Source organism: Rhopalosiphum padi, chromosome 3 (assembly GCF_020882245.1).
Source record: "Rhopalosiphum padi isolate XX-2018 chromosome 3, ASM2088224v1, whole genome shotgun sequence".
NCBI classification, from domain to species: domain Eukaryota; kingdom Metazoa; phylum Arthropoda; class Insecta; order Hemiptera; family Aphididae; genus Rhopalosiphum; species Rhopalosiphum padi.
The window spans coordinates 70,369,783-70,395,838 of NC_083599.1; the positions used below are offsets into that span (position 1 = coordinate 70,369,783).

The following is a 26,056-nucleotide window of genomic DNA, read 5'->3' on the forward strand; positions in this document are numbered from 1 at the left end:
AATCTAAAGCATAATTTTTTTTTTTTAGAAATTTAAATTTTAAATTTTAAATTATTGCCAAAAATTATAGATATTTAAGTATAGAATAAGAATTTTAGTTATATTATTTTTGTAATTCTTTAATATTAGAAAAAATTTGAAATTTTGAAATTATTGCTTATATTTTATATCGAGAAGACGAGAACTTAAAATTTATTTGGCCTACTGTATTATGAACAAAAAATAAAATTACTACCTGTAATAGTAGTATAATATATATTTGTATATTAGAATGTTTCAAGAAATGTAGGCTGAAAAGACAATCCCCACAATTGTTTTTCATATGATTTATCAATTAATCATATTTGATTAAAAATTAAAACAACCATTACATTGACTAACAAAATGACGAGGTTTCATTCGACACCTATTGTACAGAAGAGCGGTAAGTACCTACTTTTTTAAATTCAATTTATTTGAAATAAGGAGTATTAAAGGTATGGAATTATACTATTATAAAAGAACACTAGACAGCATTAGATAAATAAATACACGAGCAAGTGCAGTCGAAGAACGTACAATGTTTATTATATAAGACAACAATCCGTAATAAATAATATTACAATATAATCGAACAAGTCCGGATTCTTCGACAATTTTTTCTATTTTAATTGAAACACTAAGCTATATTAAAATGTATTATGAGTCCAGAACGATTATTGAATATAATAATATTTAAACTACGTCGCAATACTAGTGATGCACTGACATTTTTTTTATTGTATTACAAGCTAAAAGTTTTTCAAAAAATTTTTCTAGATTCAAGACAATTAAATTAATATTACTACAGTCGTGATATATTGTTATAGAATTGAAAACATGTATACTTTAAAATATGACATCGATAATAATAAAGTTAAATTTCTCATTATTGTACTGTATCCGCCGTGATATTATATAATAATATTGCAGTACAATAACGATAATAGATAATAATTATTAAATTATATAATAAATAATAATGTATATAGGCATATAAGTAATAAGCAATTATAAGCATATCCTTACACGTACAAACATTTAATTTAAAATAACATTATAATCAAAATGATAAAATATTTTAGCTAAAATTACTGAATCTACTATAAGGCACTACTAGTTTCTACTACAATACCATAATGTATTGTAGTAGCAGTAGTAACCTTTCAGAATACATAAACATTTCAATTACGTGTTCAACGTAACACATTAAAATATACATACTTAATAAATATTTAAAACTACTACCTAAATGCTAAATTTAACCCAAATACAAAAGAACGCTCGAATATCGCTACGAGTTCCCGTGTACGTACGTGTATTTAATTGATTGTTGTTTGTTTATTCTAGTATTTTGACTGAAGGCAGCACTTAGTTTCAAAAACAAAAAAAAAACCACAACAAAAAAAACACACCATATAAAACCTTAAGATAAAAATATAAAAATATAATATATCTCTGCTTTGAACGTACATCTATTCTTAACATTATACACCATATTTGTGTATCTGAATGTACTTAACCTAATATTACACCTAACTTAATAATAAATACAAATAATTAGAATGTATGCCATACAGAGGCATGTCTTAAAACATGAAACACTCTTATGGCATGACTAAAATTAAGTAGAATTATCAACATCATAGCTAAGACTAGCCAACACCACCGCGTAAGCAGTATAACAATGTTGGCGAGTTTTAAACGGGCAATAAGGAAAAAATTAATAAAAACTGAAATCAAAATCAAAACTACCTATAACCTATAATAGACTTATCAAATACTATGGCTAAAATTAGCTAACAAGTACCACATAGTAGTACTTTGTGGCGTTAGCAAAGGAATAAAAAAAATTATATTGACCTTCACTGAGTTTTGTTGTTAAAGTTCATACAGTTGGGACTTTCAAAAATAAAACAAAACATAAATTTAGGGATCAAAAAATATACAACATAAAAATAATATTTAAGTTATTCTGTAGACAGATCACAGATGCAATTTCAGTTTTAACGAACGTTTTGAATTAAAAAAAAAAATCAATATAAAATTAATATAACTAGATTTTACAAACAATATTACAGTCATCTGCTAACTTTTAGGCATTGCCAAATTAGCAAATAAATAACAACTAAAACTGGGGAAAAGTTCAGGAACGGGTTAGTCCCAAGAAAGTTGGTCGTTACCACGAAATTATTTCCGGGGGTCAGGGGAATGTTATTGGTTAATATTTAAAAATAGACATCTTAAAAAATATTATACATTTTTAAAAAAAAAAAAAATTATAACAGTACTGAAGGTGGTAAAAGAGGGATATAATTCCTAGGATTTAACTTGAATAACATAACAATGATCTGAAACATATATCCTTTAAACTGGATAACACAAAAAAAAAATTTGTGGTAGCCGTAACTCAAGCCGCCTCATTTCATCTTAATCATAGTTAATTATCAATAATCGAAAACACAATATAGGTAGTTATGCTTGAGGGCATTTATATTAATATAATGTGTGCCCTAATACAATAATCTCTATTATGATTTCGATATTTTAATTTAATAATCAATACATTAATCCTAATCTATCTACTGCTTGGACATAATATTTCGTTTTCTATGAACGATATATTAGTCCTTAAACCTAATTAAAAATTTTTGTAGAGTCGTCTAATTCATTATAATGAACTGTATTAATCCTATATCTTAAACAAAATATTTAATTTCTTACAAACTATATATTAATCCTAGACCTTAAACATAGCTTAACGTACTACCGATACAACTGTAATGTGGTGGTGCGCGGCTAATGTCCGAGGCAGTGAAAAGACGTCCATAACGGATTGTTAGTGGCGGTGGTGCTGCACGGACCGTATAGAACATATTATGGCCGGATATCATTGTAGCCGTTCGATCTAGTTGTCGGTAGCCGCAGTGGCCTGTGCTTCTTCTCGCTGTTGTTGTTCTTTGGCCTGTCTGCGCAAGGCTCGGGCCCGAATGCCCAACATGTTGTTCATCACTGTCCGGGCCATCATCGACTCGGATATGCTCTCGGCGAGTTCGATGCCTTTCACCTGAGAGTTAGACAACGACAACGTACATTAAAACAATATAATACTCAACAACCTCGGCGACACTGCAAGTGTGCTGAGCAGATTTATTAATTATTAAAATAATAATGTTATATACATCGTTTGCGATGTAAATACTCTACCCTTCTCTTCTCTTCCACCCACACACCACCCCACCACACCGCAAACAACGTGTTATAAAACATCAAACCACTATTATATGAGGAGTAACGATTTAAGTTTGAACGATATTACCGATATACATGTAATATTATGAATAAAAAAAGCTGTAGTTTACCATCAGTGAGTGCGGCATGTAACCAGTGGTGACCGGTTCCAGCCCGGTGGTCTGAAGCGCCGACCGGACGAAAGTGTCCGGTGACGGAACCAGCCACGAGGTACGCGCGATCTTGCTCATCTTAGTGGCCACGTAACCAGGCATCACGCACTGCACGGTGATGTTTGTGCCGTGTTTGCCTTTGCCGCCGTATTCGGTGTTCAGTTCGCGGCTAAATTTCTCGACAAATTTCTGCGGCACGCCATCATAAAACAACAAAAAAGTCGAATTTTAGTTATGTTAGTGATTAACGGAAACGTGGTGATAATGATATAATAATAATAATAATAATATATGTCATGTGCCGCTAAAAAACGTAATGCACATTGTAGTGTATAGGAGCCGTATACGAAGTATTCGGTATATAAGCATATAATTTTGCATAATATTTGATATATTGTATATTATAAATTATAATGTTTAATTTTGGTTTGCAATGAGAATATTAATGAATCGAAAGAAATCATTTTAACGAGTTGCTTTAAATTTTGTAATAATATCGTTCGGTTGGTTTTAATCGCCCCCCCCCCCACACACACACACACATACGCCGCAATGGGAGAAAAAAATTAAAAAGATTTTTAAAAGCACAAACAACAATATTATTATCATAATATACGACATAATGACTCGAGACAATATATATTATAATATATTTATTTATCACCTTGGTGGCCCCGTACATCGTCAACAGAGGGCACGGGATCCGGGACGCGGTGCTTCCGATGTTGATGACGCACCCGCGCTTTCGGTCGGCCATGCCGGGCATCACCAGCCGGCACATGTTAACCATGGACGTGATGTTGCACCGGACCATGTCGTCGAACAGTTGGGGTCCCCATCCGGCGGACGCGGCGGCCTTGCCACCGTCCGCGTCGCCGCTCCGGTCTTCGGCGGCTTTCAGGAAGTACTCGGGGTGCGGGTACGACAGCCCGACGTTGTTGACCAGCACGCCCACCTCGAGCCCGTGCAGCTCTCGGCCGACGTGGCTGTACACCGCGGTCGTGTCCGGGTCAGTGAAGTCGGCCCGGACGCACTTGACGCGGCGTCCCGGGTACTCGGCGCGGATCTCCTCGGCGGTTGCCTCCAGTTTGGCCTGTGTCCGGCTGACCAGCACGACGTCCATGCCGCGGCCCGCCAGTTGCCGGGCGTACGCCTTGCCCAGCCCGTCCGTGGCGCCTGTCACAACTTTAACAGAACATCGCGCGCGCGCGCGCACACACATTTTATACACACGTTGATCGTCCTATGCTATTTGACATTTAATATATAGTACCATTACGCGAAGCACATCCCGAGGACGTTGTCGACACGCAATAACAAAAACCAAAGATTAGTAACGCAAATAATAAGAGCACACGGTACAAAAATATTATGTCATTTGTGTAGAAAAAATATTTATATAATTTAAAAAATATATATTATATTTGTGCTTAAATGGTAATTTTGAAGATCTTCGCTGTGAACCTTATTTTAGCCGACGCGGCCGTACGGAAAAGGGCTAGGAGGAGGACAATAATTTGGGGGAAAAAATGTATACAATTAAAAAAAAAAAACATAACCCGATACAATAATATTGTGTAGTATATGATAATATAATGTAATACACGCATACAATACGAATCGACACATACGGGGACGACGGAGGGATGATGTTTATGATGTACTAATATGTATTATGTAAATTTATAACGACTGTACTATGTGCACCAACCCCTACCGGTACGCGGACGGTCGCCATTGGCAGAATTTTGCGTCGGCGGGGGTGGCGGTTGATGATTATTTCGTCGGCTTATATCGATATTACAAAAATATACTATACCTACCTATGTTCACCATTAAATTGGCATTGCTAGTAGTAACTCTGTAATTTGTAACTGTATTATATATATATAATTTAAAAACGCGTAATTAATAGATCAACTACTTCTGACCTATACATGGCACCGTATCAGAACTGTACATAATCGTCCATATTCATCGCGGGCTATTTAGTCCTAATAAAGCTTAATACCATTAATGTTTTAATAAATACCGTAAGTATTTATTGTAATACTAATGTATAGATTACATTATTATAATGTCTAACCGAATACTTTGTGACTACTGCAAGTGCTGGAAAATGAAACGCTGCGCATTGGAAATACGCAAAATAAAACGAATTAAAAATTAAACGAAAAGTTAAAATAATACTTAAAAACTTTGGAAACTTTTTTAGATTTTTTCGTTTTTTATTTTTTTTTTAGAATTTTCATTTTTTTAAATTTTTTTTTTTTACGAACATTGGTCGCCAAAACTCGGTGACGTCCTGATTGGGGCACCGATTTGAGGCACGCCGACCGATCATAATCGAAACAAAGCGAATTATAATTATATTGAATTGTAATAGAAATATTTATAATCGATGCTATAACTTATGCTATTATATTGAACGCACCTTTGCCAATTGCCAAATGTAATATGGCGATTAATAGAATCCATTAAAATCATATCTTAATATACATTGTTATATACTAAATTCTCTTCTCGGCCACCTTAACCATTCTACTATTTTAACCAATTAATTTTTTTTTTTATGTGTGTTTTCTTTTAATTTTTTTTTTGTGGCTAAATAGTGAACGGCCTGTAATGTTACATTAACCTAATGGTGTGCGGGTAACGGATACGCGCGCATTTTGGATATTAGCCATTCGCTACCGTTAATGATCCCGCACGAATAACTTATATATGCTTCATTTTATTGTGACCGCTGTATCGTAAACACGAGACAGTGGAAACACAATTCTTAAAATTAAAATCATAAACCAATTTAACGGTGAAACTAATTACAATTATATAAAAACTAAACTTAAAGACATAACTTAATATTATACTGTTTAGTCGGTGCGTTTTTCGTTTTTTTTTTAACCATCATCAAATATTCCATAGATTTTTTTAAATTAATTATTTTTTATATATATTACTATAAACGATGAGTTAATTTTTTACATGTAATAATATTTATTATTATTGGAGAGTTTGAACGCAGATTATTATTTTAGTTATTTAATTTTAAAAATGTATAGTTTGTTATAAATTAATTTTCTTGTTAACAATTCATAATAACTTGATATTTTCAGGTTTAATTTACTTTTTTTTTTTTAACATTTTGTAATACGATTTTAAATTGAAAATGTATTATTTTTTGTCACCGACATCCCAGTTGTTTTAAAATTTTCTATAGTAACATTTTTATATCGTTTTTCTATTGTAACACATATGCTATCACATCGTTACGAAGTACGATAAAATTTATATTTTAAAACCATACTCGTACGACGTATAAAGACCGAAAAATTAGATCCTAAGTGCGCCTCACAATTAAAATCTTTAGTCTGTAGCCACCATTTCGACGAATAAATGCCGAATCCGTGGATGAAAACATTATGCTAATTATAACTAATTAATAACTATACAAATAACATTTATGGTATTTTTTTGTGTCCTACATATTATAGTACGTACACGGGTAAATAATAATACTCCGTTTTATCTCGAGCAAAACGATGCGTCCTCTCCTTACATAATAAAAGAAAAAAAGAAACACAACAATACTACAACTAACGTACATATCATAAATTCCTTATAATTAAAATACACATTGTTTAATATTTACAGTTTTCGTTGACACATTTCCACCGGCTATTGCGCGTTGGGTTGTTGTTGTTCGCTGCCCGAAGGTGACGACGGTTTTAGTTTTCGCGCGTTCGAAGGTGAATTGCTCCTACTGCGGGACCGCTGTCGTTTTGTCGCCGGGTTCCTTGCGAGCCCGCCACCGCCGACATCGAAGGTTGCCAACACATCGCTGTTTGACATTAGTTCGTCGTCGTCGTCGTCGGCGGCGGCGGCGGCGGATGCGATTACAGTGGTAGTTGTAGCGGTTGTCTGCACAGTTCGATCGTCTACAACAAGAGTGTTGATCGTTTGGTCGGACTTTGGTGACTGTCCAGAAAGTTCTAGTAACGCGAATGCGGTCTGCGACAGCGAAGCGGTAGCGCCATCGTCGTTTAACGCCGGCTGCAGGGTCGACCTAAGCGCTTCTGGTGGCGGCGGTGGCGACAAATTAGGTCGCCCGGCGATCGTTTCGGTCGCTACAACCGCTACAGTGGTACTAGCGCTAATATCGGCGGTGTTGGCAGCGCGAGACGAACAAGGGAGCTGCGACAACGGTAGATGAAGGGTCGTAGGAACGGGAGGACTGGTGGGCGACCTCCGCCCGGCCAGCAGTGATTTCGATTTTCTGCGCTTCTGCTCTTGGGAAATATTGCGCACGCGACTACCACCGGGCGGTGACGGTGAACAAAATCGCCGCGGTCGAAGGGGGTCGCGGGTCCGACTGCGACTACGGCGTTGAACTTTTATTTTCGGAGGCGTCAACAAGCTTTTCGCGTTTGTATGTGACGACAAACGGTTAGTTTCTACTACCCACTGTATACCGTCATGTTGGTTGGGAAGTTTCTCGGTAATAGAAGATTCTGGATCGTTAGGCGGGGGAGTAATGATGATGATGGGTGGCGAGGGTTGCTTATGTTGACGCACTTCCGAAGTGCTTGGTTTCGATTGACTTGTCGATTGGTTGTCGTTATCGTCCAACAGCTCCGACCGGCTGAGGTGAATTCGATGTGTGTCCCGAGTCGATTGTTGAGACTCGATTGTGAAAATCTGAGTGGCAGAAGTGGATACGGTGGATGGTGAGAGTGCAGCTATTCTTTTTCTAGAAACTATGTTATTTGCCGCTTGTTCCGCTCGTCGCACTCTCATCTCTATAGACGTTTGCAATGCCGTAGCTGATGATTCTACGCGGCCGAGAGGGATTGGGCGTGATATTAAATTCCAAATCGCGTCCATCATTTGCTGTAGGTCATCTAGCATGTATTGTTGCCTAACCTTTATGTACGGATTTTCATCCACAATTTCCGTTTCTACAAATACACCTTTTTTTACCGGTCTTGCTTCTTCCGTTGGTTCTGCAATCGGTTCAATCGTTGTTTTATACAAAGCATCGGCCATCCTTATGATACCTTGAAATATTTCAGTATGAGTCGTTGACAAAGCCCTAGTCGCCGCTGCGATTGTTTGCGCAACTTCCCTCAGAGTAATGTTTGCATGTGAACCATTAACATTTTGATTTACACAATCAACGTTGGTATGCGGTGGTTCAACAACTTCGACCTTATCGTAACGATTATCAGTCATTTTACCCGTTTCGACGACATGGATATTGGTTTCTTGAACCTGTTCGACCGTAGACATTAATGGTAGATTTTGGTTACTATTATTATCCTTTTGAGTGTTTTTTAGCGTCGACAGAGACATTTCCGACAGTGGTCTATTTTCTAAAAATAACGAATGACCATTTTCTGGTTGCGTTTGACAAGCTGTTTCGTGTAAACGCGCCAGATTTTGATGATTCCGTTCAAATTCATCACTAGATGAATAATCATCAGGTTCATCGTCACTGCTCTCTATCTGAATAACTTCTATAATGGATTTTTCAATGGTAACATTATTTTTTGATAATACGCTAAGTGTTGATGAAGGTATATCATTTTGAACACTATCTCTGTTATTGCTTAACTTGTTTTTCTCCTCAAAATGTCTCGTACGTGACGACGTTGGTGATTCATCATTACCACTATATAACTCATGATGTACTTTTTTGAAGCGATTTCGTAACATTTGACGCCGTTGTAATCGTTGTAATCGTCTTTGATATCGTAATGCCAATCTATTACGTCTATCTTTGTTTTTGACTCGTTGTTTAATATATGCTGGCGTAAATTCGTTATACGAAGTCGATGTTTCAGATTCACTTGAGCATTCAGTATCGCTATTTTCCATATTCTGAATAACAAAATCCAGCTCGTTGGATTCTAATTCTCCATCAGAACCTAGAGTAACTGAGACATCATTATCGCGTTTCAAGATAACAGTATTTATACATTTCGAGTATTCAGACACTGAGTTTATTGTGTTATTTAATTCGTCATTACTCCAAATATACGAAAATTCGTGTGCTGATCTAATGGCTTCCAAGTACCGGCGCCGCAACGTCTGTACCCTACGTAAAATCTGGTCTTCTGACATAGGTGGTTGAGTGGATTCAGTTCTAAGCGCTCGGTTGATCCTTCTATTTGTTCGTCTTAGACTATCGCGTTTTTCCTCAAGATGTAATATCTCTTCATCGCATAAACCTTCTTTATAATATCTTAAAATAACATTAATGACGCGCCTTATTTTATAATTAATTCGACGAATACTGCGGTTCAACGTTCGCTGATTTGTTTGTTCTTCCTCATTTATTTCATCGTCACTTGACTCTATAGTTATAACATGAACTTCGTCATCATTAAGGTCGTCCTCGTTAACATTGTCTTCTTCGTCACTATCACTATCACCAATGGTGAATAGAGGCACAACCAATGGAGTGGAAGATTTCAAGCGGTTGCGGTCAAATGAATTCGGCGTGCTTAAATTAGCTAAATTCTGCCGTTGTTCTACTATAATGTTATCACCAGTGTTTTCAACAATAGTCGTGGGTTTCACCGATGATACAGACGGAATCATTTTTTCTGTATTTACCTGTGACGTAAGGCAGTCGTTGTAGTTTTCATTGACAATACGGTCCATATTAAAATCTTAAATTTTAAAATAGCACAAGCATTTAATATTGCAAAAGCGTTAAATAATAATAATAATAACAAAAACCTTTATAGTTTGCAGTCAATAGATGAAATTCTATGCAGATTTTGTGTCATGGCGCTAAAGCCGTTATCTTCCGTACAACGCAGAATGTACAATAATATAGTATATAGTAAGCGAGCGATTAGTGATCGGTTAATCAGTCTGTCTGTATATACGAACACGCAGGTGACGGTAAAACGAAAACGTTTGATATGATGGTCAAATAATATTACGTATTTGAAGAATACTTATATAATGATTGCAAAAGCACAGTTCGTACGGAACGCGTAAATCAACAGGTGAAATTTGATGCCGATGTCGTGTCGTAGCGCTACAGCGGTTATCTTCTGCACTTCTATATGTACAATAATAGTATATAGTCACAGCGATTGATGATCGGTAAATCGGTCTGTATATACCTACGAACACGAAGTTGACGGTAAAACGAAAATGTTAGGTTATGTCAATTAATATTATGTACACGAGGTATAATCATGTAATATAGTCACAACAATTTTAAAATCATAAATCGAATATTTATGTTTTTTAACACGCACAACTACTATTTTCATTATTTCAACGCTTTAAAATGGAAACGGACGTTATGCAAGCGTCGTATCGATGCATTTTTATGAAAAATCGAATAAATCTACCGGTACGGCTATCAAAAACGAACACGTAAAACGCCACAGACACACACTCAATGCGTTCGAAAGAATGAACGACGACGACCGAGGTAACCAGACTATCCAGAGAGGACCCAGATGGCTTCACACCCTATCGTAAATCCCCACCCCAATCGACGGGCCGCACGACGCTGGCGCCGTTCTCGGGCAACGGCCGTTCAACAAGAACTCTTGTGTTTGAAAGATTCCATTCACGGTACCCCGATGCCGCCGTCACACCCATCCATGTATGCGAACGACCCTCTTAAAATACTCGATGTCCCCCACTCGTCTGCCCGCCAATAATCATTTTACCCTAATGGTGAACAGCAAGTGGGGCGGACACAGAAGTGGCGGCGCATAGTTATGTCGAAGAAGCGAAACACTTACTAAGGTAAACTAAGGTGAACAAGGTGTTTCGAACTCAATTTACCTAGACACGAGTAAAATGTCTTAAAACGCTAATGACTAGAGCAGGTATAAAGTAATAAACGGTAAATGCCACACACGTACACAACTACTTTTGCACATAGTAAGTAATGTGTATAATAATTATTATTTCGTAAAATTATCTACTTTGCGACTGTATATGGGCACCTCAGTATTTCCTATCGTTAATGTCTCCGTAATTGTGAATTTGGAAATCTCATATTTTAAACAATTATTTTTATAAAATTTGAAATGAATTGTTCGCACTGTTTAAAAGTCTGAGATACAAAAAAAACAAAACTAAAATATAATTTAGGGTAGGTATTTATACAGGTGTCAATACAGAACTGCTCACGTGTTAAATAAAATACCTATATACCTACATTCTATAACTATAATACTAATTTAAAATAGTATAAATAATATAATATAATATAATATAATAATACACTATACAATAATTATATTATTATGTTTAGGATATATTGAGTTATACGTACAACACACGAGTTACACAACCTAATCAAACTGGTTACACCAATTTTTTTTTTTTTTGTAATCTTGGTAGAATATGCATTTATATATTACATTTATATCATATTGCTTTTAATCCCATAAGTATTTATGATTATTTATTACTTAAGTCACAACTGTATTTTTAATTGATTATTAAAAACAAAATGCTTAAAAAAAAGTTAAATTACAAAAATATCAAAAAATGTAAATTCTATTTGTAAAAACACAATTATTAGTGATTTAATCGGTATGTGAATATAATACATATTCGTTACACGTACTTTTATTAATTTATAAGTTTATTCTCGTATCGTGGTACTGGTAACCATCGTATTGATGAGCAGTGGTGTAATAGTGGCAATAAATTGACTTATGTGTATTAATTTCTCACATATATTGTCATAGAAAAATATTATATACATGCCTAGAGTATTATTAAAAACACATACGCTTCAGCCCACGTCACATTGACATAATTTTAAAAATCTCATTCATAAAAATATATTCTATACTACTTCGTAAAAAAATGTCTCAGGTGGCAAAAAATATGGTAAAAAATAATGTGGATTTATTAGTTGCTTTTGATTAAAAATTTAATAATTTAAGATAAATCGGTATAATTCTCGTTCACATTGAAAATGAATGCAATTTAAATAAGTATTGAATAAAATTAAAACACCTAGGTATAATTATAATTTTGTTTTTAAGTAGGTACATAGTTATTATTCAAATAAAAACTGTTCAGCTAATATTAAAATTAAAAAAAAAAATCCAAATAAATTGCATTGGAAATAATTATAATTATTGTAATTTTATTTTTAATTAGTAAGTGTTTATATATAAAACATTGTTTAACTCGTTAAAAATAATTATTATTTAAAAATTAAAATCCCACACAAAAACTACAAGCAACGAGTTAAAGAACGTTGAAATGTTAAAATCGCGATCAAAATAATGTAAAAAAGTTACTTCAATGGAACTATATTCTATTGTACTAGAGCTTTAAATTATCTCAGAAAAACCGGTTTGAATCGACAAACGGCAGCAAATAAATAATTACTAGGAAACTGTTATTTTATGTAAAATATAATTCTAATATTCTAATATCTAATATTAATATTTGTAGGTATATATTTTTTATAATGTACACAAAATTAAAAAATTCACAATTTTTTTGTAATCCACAATTTAATTTCAAACATTTTCAAATTAATTAGATATAATTATTTTTGATATAAAAACCAAATTAATTTGGAAATGGTCACATCATTTCCGTGATAAGGAATCTAATGAGTGGAAGTATAAGATATAGAAAAATTAATTGTGGAAACAAACGATTTTTTGATAATATATTTTGCTGTATCAAATAATGTAATTGGAATTATGAAATTATTGAATAAAGTTATAGGTAGTAACACTACAAACAATTCAAGCGTATAAAAAACAGTGTAATCCGCCACAATCGAAAAGTTATGTTATTCGAAGGTTATTCAAGTAAATATATTACTTATGAAGTAATAAACTGATATTTGTGAGTTTTTTTCATTAATATATTAAAGTCCTCGACTACCTAGAACCTAACCGGTCGGAAATTTTATCCGTGATGAATTCATTGAAAATTAGTTCCTGCATGTTAACTTGTAGTAATATTTCTATACCTGTTAAGTTGAAAGTCGTTCACATTCAATCCATTTTTAATTAATTTGATTTTATTATTTTATTGATCACCTTAATTTCTAATATTATTATAAAATTAAGTTTTGTGGAAAATGACCGTTACGAAATCATTAAAATAGGTAGTAAAAAATATTACAGTTGCCTAGAAAAGATTTCAAACGGTCGACGAGAAAATATGATATTGTATTTTAAAACGACTTTGACGAACAGAATAAACGCACACTATAAAGGTACAATATGTCTCATGTACTCATGTATAATATATATAACATTAGCATTGAAAATCATTATTCGCAGATATGTAGGGCGGTTACGGGACTACGTCGTTTTTACAATAGTATAATGATTCACATTTACCGACTGGTCGTTTGTATAATATACTATTTTGTATTATGTTATCGAGTGTCTCTCACTCGTCACGTTTTATTTTGAGTGGGCCACGACGGAGATATTTTTTAATGTGTCGGATAGAAACGCTGAACAAGTCGAATACATCATAACGTGTCAATAAAACGAATTATTTTAATAATTTATGTGCATGCACAAGTTTCGATTAAAAAATGTCGCATATGTATTGTTATTAATTAATTAAGCGCTCGGGCATGTCATCGCGGAGGTTAAAATATTAACTCATTATACAGTGGTGACTGATCGACTGAATATCCCCATTGGTCTGTATTTTTTTTATTACTGAATAGTAATATTATTATATTGGACATGAATAACTCGTGATGTTATTATTTATACTCGTACAAAGCTACTCGACCCGTGCATAGGACAGTGATTGGTGAATTTTACGAATTCGTGTTTTAAATAACACTCCAAGTACATTTAAAACAATTTTTAAATAATTATAATTATAATCGTACATATTCGAAATATTTTTGGATAAATGCTTATGATTTGCTACGGATAAACAAAATAAATATAAGTACTGAAAATAATTGTTCGAATATATTCGTCTTTTAATTCCCAACGTATAAATAATGTATAAAATTTCAACACTGCAGTATAAAATATTTACGATAAACGTATATTTAATATTTATGTTATGCTGGCATAGCTGTTTATCATGTTACTTGAAAAGATAATATTTCAACAATTCGAAAAATAACAATTTTTAGTCCATAATCAAATGTGAAATGACAGTCGTTTATAATTTATTTGGTGTTTTTCATTCCGCCAATAATAATATTACAATTGTTTACAATACACTGCCATTTCACAATAACTTATTGGCAGCGGTTGTCGAATAACATATTAATGTTATTTTCTTTATTAATGAATTAATGTGTGGCACAGTTTACGACACACGTGGCACAACAGTTTTCACGAAACACGGTCTGCAGATGGCTATCGAATTCTAAGACATTATAATATTTTAAGTTCTTGCCCACACTCGGCATACTCGAAATTACGGTCGTCGAAAACCAACGGTATTTTCGACGTCCACCTATACTCAAACGGTTATTAATTTTTTTTTTTTTCATTCGACAATCTCTGTCGGCACACGAATATATTATACATAAAATTATACTGATATAGTGTTGTACGTGTAAAAATGAAAATACATTATAATGTTACGAATCGAGTTCCGGTAGACCTTTGCCCTCGGCCTATCTCTACGCTATACGAAACGAGCATAATATAATATTATGTGTTTACAATGATAAAATATATAGATTTATCATACCTCGTTAGCACTAAGTATATCGATTTATTTTCATTATTATTCATACAACTATATACTGTAAAGTAAAAATCGTATTGAATTGATATATATGTATATAATATATAGAGGGATACGTGCGCAGACGACTGCCCGACCAACACCGCCGTACAAATGAGTGGAATAGTATTAGCGGCGGCGACGGTTCCCGGATAAATGTTCACGTTAAAAAAAAATACCGCCGATAAAGAAGCCACTTGAGCAAACATAAAAAATGATAATAATAATAATGTATACGTGTAATAATTATATCGTCTACGATAACTGTTGATATCGGTATGACGTGTGTGTGATATATGTCGATTCGTGTCGTATGCGTGTCAATCGTATAACACAACGCAACAATATAATAATAGTTATACTATGCCTCCCGTTGCCACTGATATTATTTGCGATTCGTATTGCGTGTCGATTCACGTTCGGCGTAAAATGTCAACTATATAACGCGCTGCGCAGTGGCGTCATTTTACGTCCCTCGACTCGTTTATTTTCGGCATTTTCTCCGAACGAATAATTATTTAACATTATAAACTATTAATGATGGACAACGTCTCATACATGTGTCGTCACGGCCGCGCAAACCTATAGGGTATCATATCGAAACCGTATACGTTCGGCAGTTATAATAATTATTCCGCGTGTTTAGCGTGGATATTGCAGAGCGAATGCGACTCACGAGTGTGTAAAATATTAATATTGTGAAAAGAAAAAACGCTCATAACTCGCTTGTGAAAATCCCAAACGAGAAAACACGGATGTCTCGTCAAACTATATAGGCCTACTATCTATCGCCCGCTCTGTCATCATATCGAAGCCAACCGCGGAAAATGTCGTAACTGCTGAACGCAAATCATCTGACGGCCGTGACACGTTGTCCTATAATACCTATCTCGAGTCGTCAAAAATTAAATATCTGGACGAAATGACGCCACCCCCGCGTATCGCGGCGACCTGAATGGATACGTACCGGCCCACTTGCCACACTTGACGAAGTCGACGGTGCCCCGGCACAGGGCCGACGGGCCGAACACGTGCCGGTACGCGAACCGCATGGCGGCCCGGGTGAGGCGGAGCACGACCAGGGCGACGAGCAACAGGCCGAGCTTCTCCAGCACGCTGTTGGTGGACGTGCCGGCGGACGCGGACGTGGACTGACCCGCTGTTGAGGACATGGTGTACGTTGTGTGGCTACGCGTGTCCTGCTGCTGCGGAAAAAACGCGGTCGGCTGTTTTACAGGCTCGGGGAAACGAACAGAAAAAAAAAAACAGAAAAAATAGAAAAAAATTTGTCGACGGACGCGTTTCACTCACGACTTCGGTTTGAACGAAGACAGTATACTACTGAATATATATATATATAATATTAATGAGTCGATTTGTGATCGGTTCGACGACGCGTCGGGTCGGTGGTGGTGGTGGTGTGCCGGTCGTGTGGCTCGCTAACTGACGGGTTCTGAGTTGCGCGGGACTTGCGACTGCGACGACTATAATAATGAATCGCGATCGAGATGTACTAATAATAAAATGCGATATCGGGTTTCGACGGCGGCGGCGGCGGCCTAGTCGTTGGAGGTGGACGGGCCGGAGGAGCGGTGGAGGAGAACTGGCGGCGTGTCGTGCGGAAAACGCTGACCACTACCACCGGACTTGTCGTGCAGCAGTCGCGCGTATTTGTCGGCAACATATTTTTGTTGCATTCGTTATTATTATTATTATTATTATCATTATTACTATACTATACGTACAACATGCATATACCGGTTTGTCGTCGTCGCCACACACACACACCTGTACACGGGCGTACGAGTTAAATGTGGTTGTGCGCGCGTGTTTATGGTTTCCGCGTTTTTTACCGGCCCCACGAAAGAACGATTCCTGTTCCTCGGCAGAGCAGGTACGACGAGCGCGTTACTCGTCCGACTGGTATTTCGATTTCCGCGTGCGGACCGCACATATTAATATTATTATTATAATATAATATGTAGGTACTAAAGGGTACTGATATTAATATTCACCGAACTTCGGGGGGGGGGGGGGACTATGATGTTATTTCAAAATATTTACTCGACAACATCAATATGTTTTATACATTTCTATAAAAATGGTCCGAGCACAATAAAATACTAGATCCAACACATCATTACAATATATCTATTCTATTTTACACTTTTGTAAGAACATTTTCAAGGACTATTATTATCCTTCGTATAAATATTTTACACATTGGGTGACAACTGCTTATGAATTAGGTGCACCGGCATTTTCAAAAAAGTTACAGTGCATAAAAGGGTCCTCATTTGAAAAACAGAAGATTGTATCGCCACGGGACACTGCTTGTGGGTAGTAAAACAAATCTCAAAAATTCGAAAATATGGTCTTTAAATATACTTAAAACGTATAAATGTATAATACGTATACAAATATTATTTCTATCGTCATTTACACCACGTGAACGCGCCGTTTTCCAAAACACACTAGGCGTCGGCACGGACGGATTTAAACGGCCATCGCTGCAAATGTTATATAGCCCTAACTTAAATTATTATCATGATAACTATAGGCCTGGTTGTTATGTAAGTAACGTACACTTGGCGTTGTACAATTTTGAATATTTATAAAATGCGTTAGATTCCAAGAAAGATTTATTTTCATGTATGAGAGTATTATCTTATAGTAGATAAGAGTATTATTATAGTAATTATCATATTTTATTAAATTATTGATAGTAATGGACTAATTTTGACCTTAGGTCGGAGAACGGTCGAGCGATTAAATTTATAATTTTCTGAATATTGTAGGTATACGAAACTAAATTTATAGTTTATTATTAATATGCTATTTTAATCTTGCACATAACAAATTATTACAAATAATTAACAATTTGATAACTTTAAAAACTTTAAGGAATTGTTAATATTATATTATATGCACTTATATGTATATCTATACTTGATATATTATATTCTTTGCATAATTTTGAAATTCTAGAATTTTTATTGCATATAAATACAGGCCCTGCTAACAAATATACACATTTTAACTATCGATTATTCACGAATATGACGTGTAGTTTAGCGATGGTAACTGGTAATACAGACAAGGTGGGCAGCTACAAGGCATACCAAATACTAACATTATCGAAAACCTTATGTAGCGAAAAACATGTTTTTTTATTTAGTTATTCAAAATAATATGATGAAAGCACAATCGAAAATCAAACATTTATAGTTGATTTTAAAAATAATTAAAATAAATAAAATTGAAGAATTATAATATTTTATTACATTGCATTTTTATATTATAATTGAAATTCAGAAGGTAAATTCAATTATGGTAATTGCAACCTTAATTTTTGTATTGAAAGGATTTTTGATAATGTTTATGAAATAGATATTTTAAATCATTTTTATAGTTGAGCTGAAATCAACTCTCCTTCAAAGCTTCTTTTGTACTTCGCTTGTAGAACCATTGTTCGGTTTGTCTACACCAGCGATGGCAACTAAGTTTATACAATTACCCGCCTAATATAAGTATTTACTATTTTTACTAACTAATAAATGCTATTATTATGTGAGTACATTATTTACACTCATTATACACAGCAAGTGGTCTATTCGTCACCATGAACTACTAAAATACAATGACAAATATCATTAATATTCTATTAATCACGAAGAAAATTGGAAATTAATTACTCCACTTTTAAAATATTTTCGTTTTAGTAAAATGCAATAACGAAAATATTAGTAATTCGGATTTAGATCACAATTTTATTACTAGGAATTAATTACGATAATATATTAATATGGCTCTCTAAACTTGTCATTAATTTTCTAAAAAACATATACCTATTTCAAAAATATAAATCTGAAAAATCATAGTTATTTTCGTGATCAAACACCGAGTACCGACAACTGTATATTGTAATAATATGCCAAATATTACGTCGCTACCTACGATCTATATTGTACACAGCACAATAAAATATCAAATAACCAAAATAACATTACAAATTACGTTAAGTACCTATGATATCGTTCCGAATACAGTGTGTTCGAAAAAAACCAGAACGCATCGAAACACGATTTCGGTTCACCACAACTTGAGTATAACGTTTTGTTTCTTTAGTATGGGTGAAATTTTTGAAAAACATTTTGGATTTTATTGTAATTTTACTTGATGAAAAACAATTTAGTTTTTAACTCATTTATGTTGAAAATAAAACTCGAAAATGCGCAATACGTTTGTAAACACGACAAATCAGTAACCACACTTATCAGTCACTGCCTCATTGGTAAGTAATAGTCTAATAATTAATAAGATTTTATTTACTCGTAGTCGCTATCCACTTGCCATAGGAATAGTTTTTACCTACGCTGTACTGTAAATTTTATCTGTAGACTGTACAATGCTCGGGAGACATCAAAAGTAGAGAAATGGTTTCAATATCATGACACTGTGACAGCAGGTAAATACCTATACTGTTGCCGTACGATCGATAACAGTGTGATGCGTTATTAATTTACAACAATTATGACTAACGAACAATAAATGAAAAAATGCCGGCGTTTAGCTTACGGCGTGTGCTGGTTTAAAAAACGTTCCATTTCGAGCAATGAACAATATTATTGCATCGATCTCGTCCTGTACACGACTTTTTTTCTACTACGCTCGCCATATTGTTTGTTATCATTTATCAATATTATGTCATTATACCGTCGTCGTCGAGTTCAACAAAACGCGCCTAAACTACACACTAAACGACTAAACAACACTTTGACTTTGCGTTGGACGATTTGATCTCATAATAATATAAATAATAGGTAGTTATAATATATATGGGGACGTTTACGTAATGAATTGTGATAATAAAAAATAATTTTAATAATTAAATGTTATACGTACATGTAACTACGATACGAAACGACCGTCCACGTGGTCGTTGTATCGGATCGGTGTTTTGTTACGACTAATGAAGTCCATTATAATATTATATTATAGATTACTGTTGTTATTATTATTGCGGTACGTTATTATTACGGTGTTCATTACGCGTACAATATCGTAGGCTATGCATGCGCTTGCGCGCGGAACATAAAATCACGGGAACTGCAACACTGCGAGACTCGAACATAACGATGCCGATAAATAAAATAAATTGTAGCACATATTGTAGCGAATTGTATTATTTACAAAATTAAATTATTTTTTGTGAATAATATTATTATTATTCCGGTAGAGTGATAAGCTGATAGCGGCGCGCGGCATGACGGCGGCGGCACAGCGAAGAGCCGATCGATATGACGGCGGCGGCGGCGGCGGCGTTTTAGCATCCGCCGCGCGCTCACCGGTCTATTTTATTATTACATTTTGTTTATAATCGTAAATAATAATAAATTACTTATGAAAATTAAAAATAAAATGGATAAAAACCTGCAGCGTATATTATTTAAATAATAATAATAATGTCTTTACGATTTTACTAATTGTGTGTGTATGTGTGTGTGTGTGTGTGAGTGTGTGTGTGTGCTGTAGGTATAAGGGGAAACTGGGGAAAGCATCAAGAGAATTTAAAATATAAATTTACCGAATCCGAGGAAACTGATAACATAGAATTGTATGAACTGTTTTCAATAATTAAAAAACATCCGAGTAGCTTAGCTCTATAGTAGTGATCGAATGTTCCTCGCCATTGTGGATGTGGATATTTCATTTTAAGCTTATATTATAATACCTACCAAGTGACAAAAATATATTTTAAATGTTTAAAAAAACATTGGAAAATGGTTTATTCATTATTTTATAAATGTTAATAAAATATTCAAATGGCCAGTTTTCTATTCAAAATAAAATGTTTGAACATTATTTTAAATACTTATTTTTAAAAATATTTTTTAAATATTTACAAATGATTTAAAAAATATTAAAATTTATTCTTAAAAATCATAATACATACCTATGTTTAATATTTTACAATTGTGAAATAAAACATTTTTTAGTATAAAATAGATTTGTAAAATACTCATTATTTTTCAATTTTTTATATCTATAAATAATTAGAAAATAATAATCATAATATGAACAAATTCTTACAGAAATTAAAAAAGTATTTTGTAGATTTGTTAACTCAAAAAACAAAAAAAAAAACGATTTTAGGTGAAAATGTATTAAATAATATGTTGCTTGTGGGTCTGAGAGAGAAAATACATATTACGCTAACATTCTCTTAAAATATATGGAATGTGTAAATGTTTATTTATTTTGTATTAACACTTAAGCGCGCAAATACCTATCGCTTTTATACCTACCTATCTAATATTGTCGTATTTTTATATATCACTCCATAAAAATAAATTATGTTAATTAATAAATAGATTTACAAGTGGAAGTTTTAGGAAGAAATGATGCTGGCATTCGGCTGCAACAATTAGGTACATCAGTTCGATACAGGGACCTAGACTTCGAAAATCCCCCCAAAGGATCTGGTCGAGCCATTCAAAAAAAACCAGCATATTATACTTTGAACTATGTGACTGTGTGTAAGTATAAATAACAACTTGCATATGTCCATTCCATTGTATTTAAATTAAAAATTAATACTACAATCAGCATCTGAAATTTGAATAAAAACTTTACTAAAAAAAGTATAATTGATCCTAAACCTTATGTTTTTATTAACATTGATTTATTCTACTAAATAAATGTATACTTAATTGATTCAGTTGTCTATTTAAAAAATACAAAAATCTAAAACAATGAGTATTACCTTAGAAGTTATCGGATATAATATGTGACTGAGTGTAACCATAAATAACAATTTGTATTTGAATTAAACATTAATACTACAAACATTTTCCGAATTTTAAATAAAAATTTTCTAAATTATGTCCTTCTTTTCATTCTCTATTTGTTTTAATTTTTACTTTATTAATTACCAATAACGATCCTATAATCAATAATATTTACAAATCTGTCACAACTCTCTCTTTTCAGCACAAGCTTCGCTTTTGAAAAGAGAACCAATGTATTTAAATGTATTTTCTTTTGTACTCATAAATTGTTTTTAACTTTTAATTTGGTGCCAATAAATATTATTATTATTATTATTATTAAGTTTAAATATTATTAGGTAAATCTAAGTATTTTATACATTCTTCGAGTTTTCGGACAGTTTTGCGGACAATACAATTGGGCGAATGTGGCAATAGCCTACGTAAGAAGCAAAATCTAATTCTGGTAAAAATAATAAGCTATTAACTTTATGTAACCAGCACCAAAACAAAGAAATAATTTTGAATTTTTAAATTCCATATATTATACATGTCGGTTTTAACATTATTTTTCGTTTTTGACATACATTTTTTTTTCAATATTATTTTTTATTTATATTTATATTGTTCACATTTTTAATTGATTTAAACTGATTATTTTGACTAATAGTAATATAGTATATTTTATAACGTTTTTAATAAATTTACTTTTTTTTTTTAATTTAATTTTTGCATTTTAATAATTTACATTATATACACTTAACACTTAGGTATATAACTATATACATTAATATATACTTTATGTATACATAATAGTACAAATATGTGTTCGCGTTCTGCAATCTAAAATTTTATCTGACCGTACAAAGTGTCCGCGTTATGTAGTTTTAAGTGTTTTAACAATGAACCGTATAAAGTGACCGCTTACCTTTCAATCATTGGTTAGAAGTACGTAGAACAAACTATAAGTTTTAGAAACAATATTTTTCACTTTTTAGATTCTGGACGGAGCGATAAATGTATTGATTTTATAATGATGTGAGTTTTTTTGTGTATGTATACAAGATAATAAGTGATCGATAAAATGTTGAGATTTAAAAAAAATAAGGTTGTTTCTGATAACAAATTTGATCTAGTTTGTACTTTAAAGAGATCAAAAGAACTACCAGTGCTTTTTTACATTGAGAAAAAACCAATTAAGGATGAACAGGAATTTTTACATAAATTTAATACAAGATTTTATTAATACAAATACTGACCAATGTGATACCAATTTTGTATTTTTCACATTATTTTTCTGTCCCGTACAGAGTATTATTAAAATTAATAATTCTGATATACTAATTTATTTTAAAACATGAATTTTTATTTGACTCCTTGTTAGAGTTCCCGGATGTATAATCCAACGGCGGACATCGAAAATGTATTAAATTATGTTCTTGTACATAATTATTTTGGTTACTAGCGCATTTAGTCACCCAGTCAATGACGTATTTTATTTGTTTCTCCGAAATTGTCGGCCCAATACCAAACATCGTACGAGTCCGTTTTTCAGGATGATGTATTTTGGCATCAACGACTTTTTCCGGTAACGGTATATCTATTGATTTTTCTGACCGATTTAAATACTCTTCACATTCCTCAATCGTTTCGTTATTTTGATCGAAAGGTTCTTCCGGAGTGTCAGTAAACTCAAACTGTGCAGATTCCGATAAATCATGTAATGATAATAATTGATCTTCATCAAGTTTATTGTTGTTTGTTAAAGACGAATCTTTAGATGAATAATTGCTTTTGTAATTAGATTCGGAATTGATTGAACTTTTATCTAACGCCGTCGAATGATGACTATGTTGATCAATATCTGAGTGATGGAATCCTTCTGAACCGCTACTAATTTCACTGCCCGAACTTTCTTTTTCATTAATTAAATAAGTATTTTCATCAAAGATCTGTTTGGCTATTTTTATATTATTGTTTTCACCATCTTCAGCATTAGGATTCAAATCGGTTTTTTCTAGCATTGAAAATTCAGATTTTAATGACTCATGATCTCCTAATGATTCATCTGCGGAAATGTCAATATTTGATAATGGATCGTTTGCATCACTAACTAAAGCCATCATAACAATAAAATCTTTGTTTATTTCTATGTCTGTTAAACTATTAATATTATTTTTGTTTTCTTCATTTATGTCAAATTCTATATCATTCATATTATCTTCATATTTTGTAATACTCATTTCATTCATTTCTTCAGGATTTATCTCAGTATAGTCATTATACATTTCTAGATTTTGAATGTTGAAGTCATTTTTCTCATAATTTGATTCTGTCAATATTAAAGATGAAGGGTTACCAATCATTTCTTCATAACTAAATTCACCTAAACTCAGATGTTCGGTTTTTATTTCTGTATTGTCTGCCATAGAGTCAATTGAAATGTCTGATTGTTGGTCATCGCATATCACACTTTCATCACTAAGTTGTGACAATATTTCTTGATCATACGGGTTATCTTTTAATTTATTTATCAACAATTCATAATCCTGATCATCACAAACTGTAGTAACCTTTGGGATATTGATAATTGGTGTTGTATGCAGAATTTCTGTTAATGATTCTGGTCCATAATCCATATTTACGTCTTGCCAAACCATAATGCCCTCTGATGATTTACAGGTATCTAATAAATTAGTGTCTTGTTCCTCAAATTCACTGTGACAAGAAAATTCAGTATCCAAACTACATTCTTGAGAAGACGAAGAATTAAAACATTGGCTATCATTATGTACAGTGGTTTCTTCGTAATTTTCTGTTTCAAGTTCAATTAATGAATTTTCATTTGATGATAGTACTATGTCTGCACAATCGAGCCTCGCCAAATATTGATAAATGTCCACAAATACTTCCAATAGAATACCACTTGAACTATCTGTAGAAAATGTATCACACAACAATATCATTGTACCTTTAAGACTATTGCTTAGGTAAGCAGCTGTAATTCCAATAAATTCGTTTGATTTGATTTGATTTTTAAAATTGCCAATTTTAATTATTTCCGTAAATATTTTTTTCTTAAGCGACAAGATATTCCACATTGCTTCAATTTTTTCATAAGTTTCATATTTATTAGATAGAGTCTTGGCCAGTGCCTTTAACGTATTTGGAGTCAAGCCACCCGGCCCTATTTTTACATCAGGGGGATCTAAGTATTCTTTTACTGGTGGTTGCTTACCATTAGCTTTCATATGAAAGTAAATTGAAGACCATAGAAGAAGATCTGATGGTTGAGTACGTATTGCAGCTTTTGACCATTCTGTTAAGATTTTCGACAAATAAAGAGGAATTTCAATTTTACCAGTTGAAATAAAATTTTCTTTAACACCACAACTCTTATTTCCAAACATATCAGTATATCACGCGTACAAACATTTGTAGAATATATTATATAAATTGTTCAACACAATTAAGTCATAAATAATATTCTTAGTATTGCGTTTTATTTACAAAGTTCCTTCCTTAGCAATTACAAAAACTAAACTACAAGACATCGTTTCTATATAAAAGATCAATATTTATATTTAATAGCTAACAGCTGTTCAATTCATTTAAAGTACAAACGATTTATATGTGTTTCAAAAAGTACGTGGTTAAATATTTAAAATATACATAATATACAAACATCTTGGCCATACACACTACACAGTTAACTTTTTTTTCCAAAATCATAAAATGTATTATACCAACTGCTCATGTCTTATTATAATTTATAGCAGTCTATTATGTATGTGTATTTATAAGGGAATATTTTTACATATTCAAGTCCATTTCTCGATTTTATCACATACATATATTTTTACGATTAATATAATTTCCTCGAATCACGTCGCATTAAAAAGTAAGTTTTTTAAAATATTTTTACATAATTAATAAGTCATGACGAACCAACGTTTAAAAAAATAAATATTTTTTCTCTTTGTCTTCAATACTTTTTTCTTTATCAATGACATTCAAAATACATAATAATGTATAGTTATACATTATTATGTATTTTAAATAATAGTTATTAGTACATAGAACATTTTTTACAATACATATTAATATATTATGTATATCTTTTTATTT

General features: G+C 33.0%; 1 protein-coding gene across 4 annotated transcripts in view; it reads right to left on the reverse strand.

Annotated features, from left to right (window-relative positions):
* Positions 1-540: 540 nt before the first annotated feature.
* LOC132926658 (very-long-chain 3-oxoacyl-CoA reductase-like) overlaps positions 541-26,056 on the reverse strand; it is a 33,331-nt gene continuing 7,815 nt past the window's right edge. Inside the window, exons 1-5 of one of the 4 annotated variants that reach the window (XM_060991034.1) lie at positions 20,064-20,370; positions 16,126-16,363; positions 4,087-4,607; positions 3,381-3,611; positions 541-3,085 (exon numbers count right to left, since the gene is read on the reverse strand). In XM_060991034.1, coding sequence (XP_060847017.1) covers positions 2,927-3,085; positions 3,381-3,611; positions 4,087-4,607; positions 16,126-16,330 — 1,116 coding nt within the window. In that variant the 5' untranslated portion in view covers positions 16,331-16,363; positions 20,064-20,370 and the 3' untranslated portion in view covers positions 541-2,926. Of the gene's footprint in view, positions 3,086-3,380; positions 3,612-4,086; positions 4,608-5,612; positions 10,562-16,125; positions 16,364-20,063; positions 20,440-26,056 lie in introns of those variants that run through there. The other 3 variants (XM_060991033.1, XM_060991032.1, XM_060991031.1) reach the window with 3 other exon arrangements.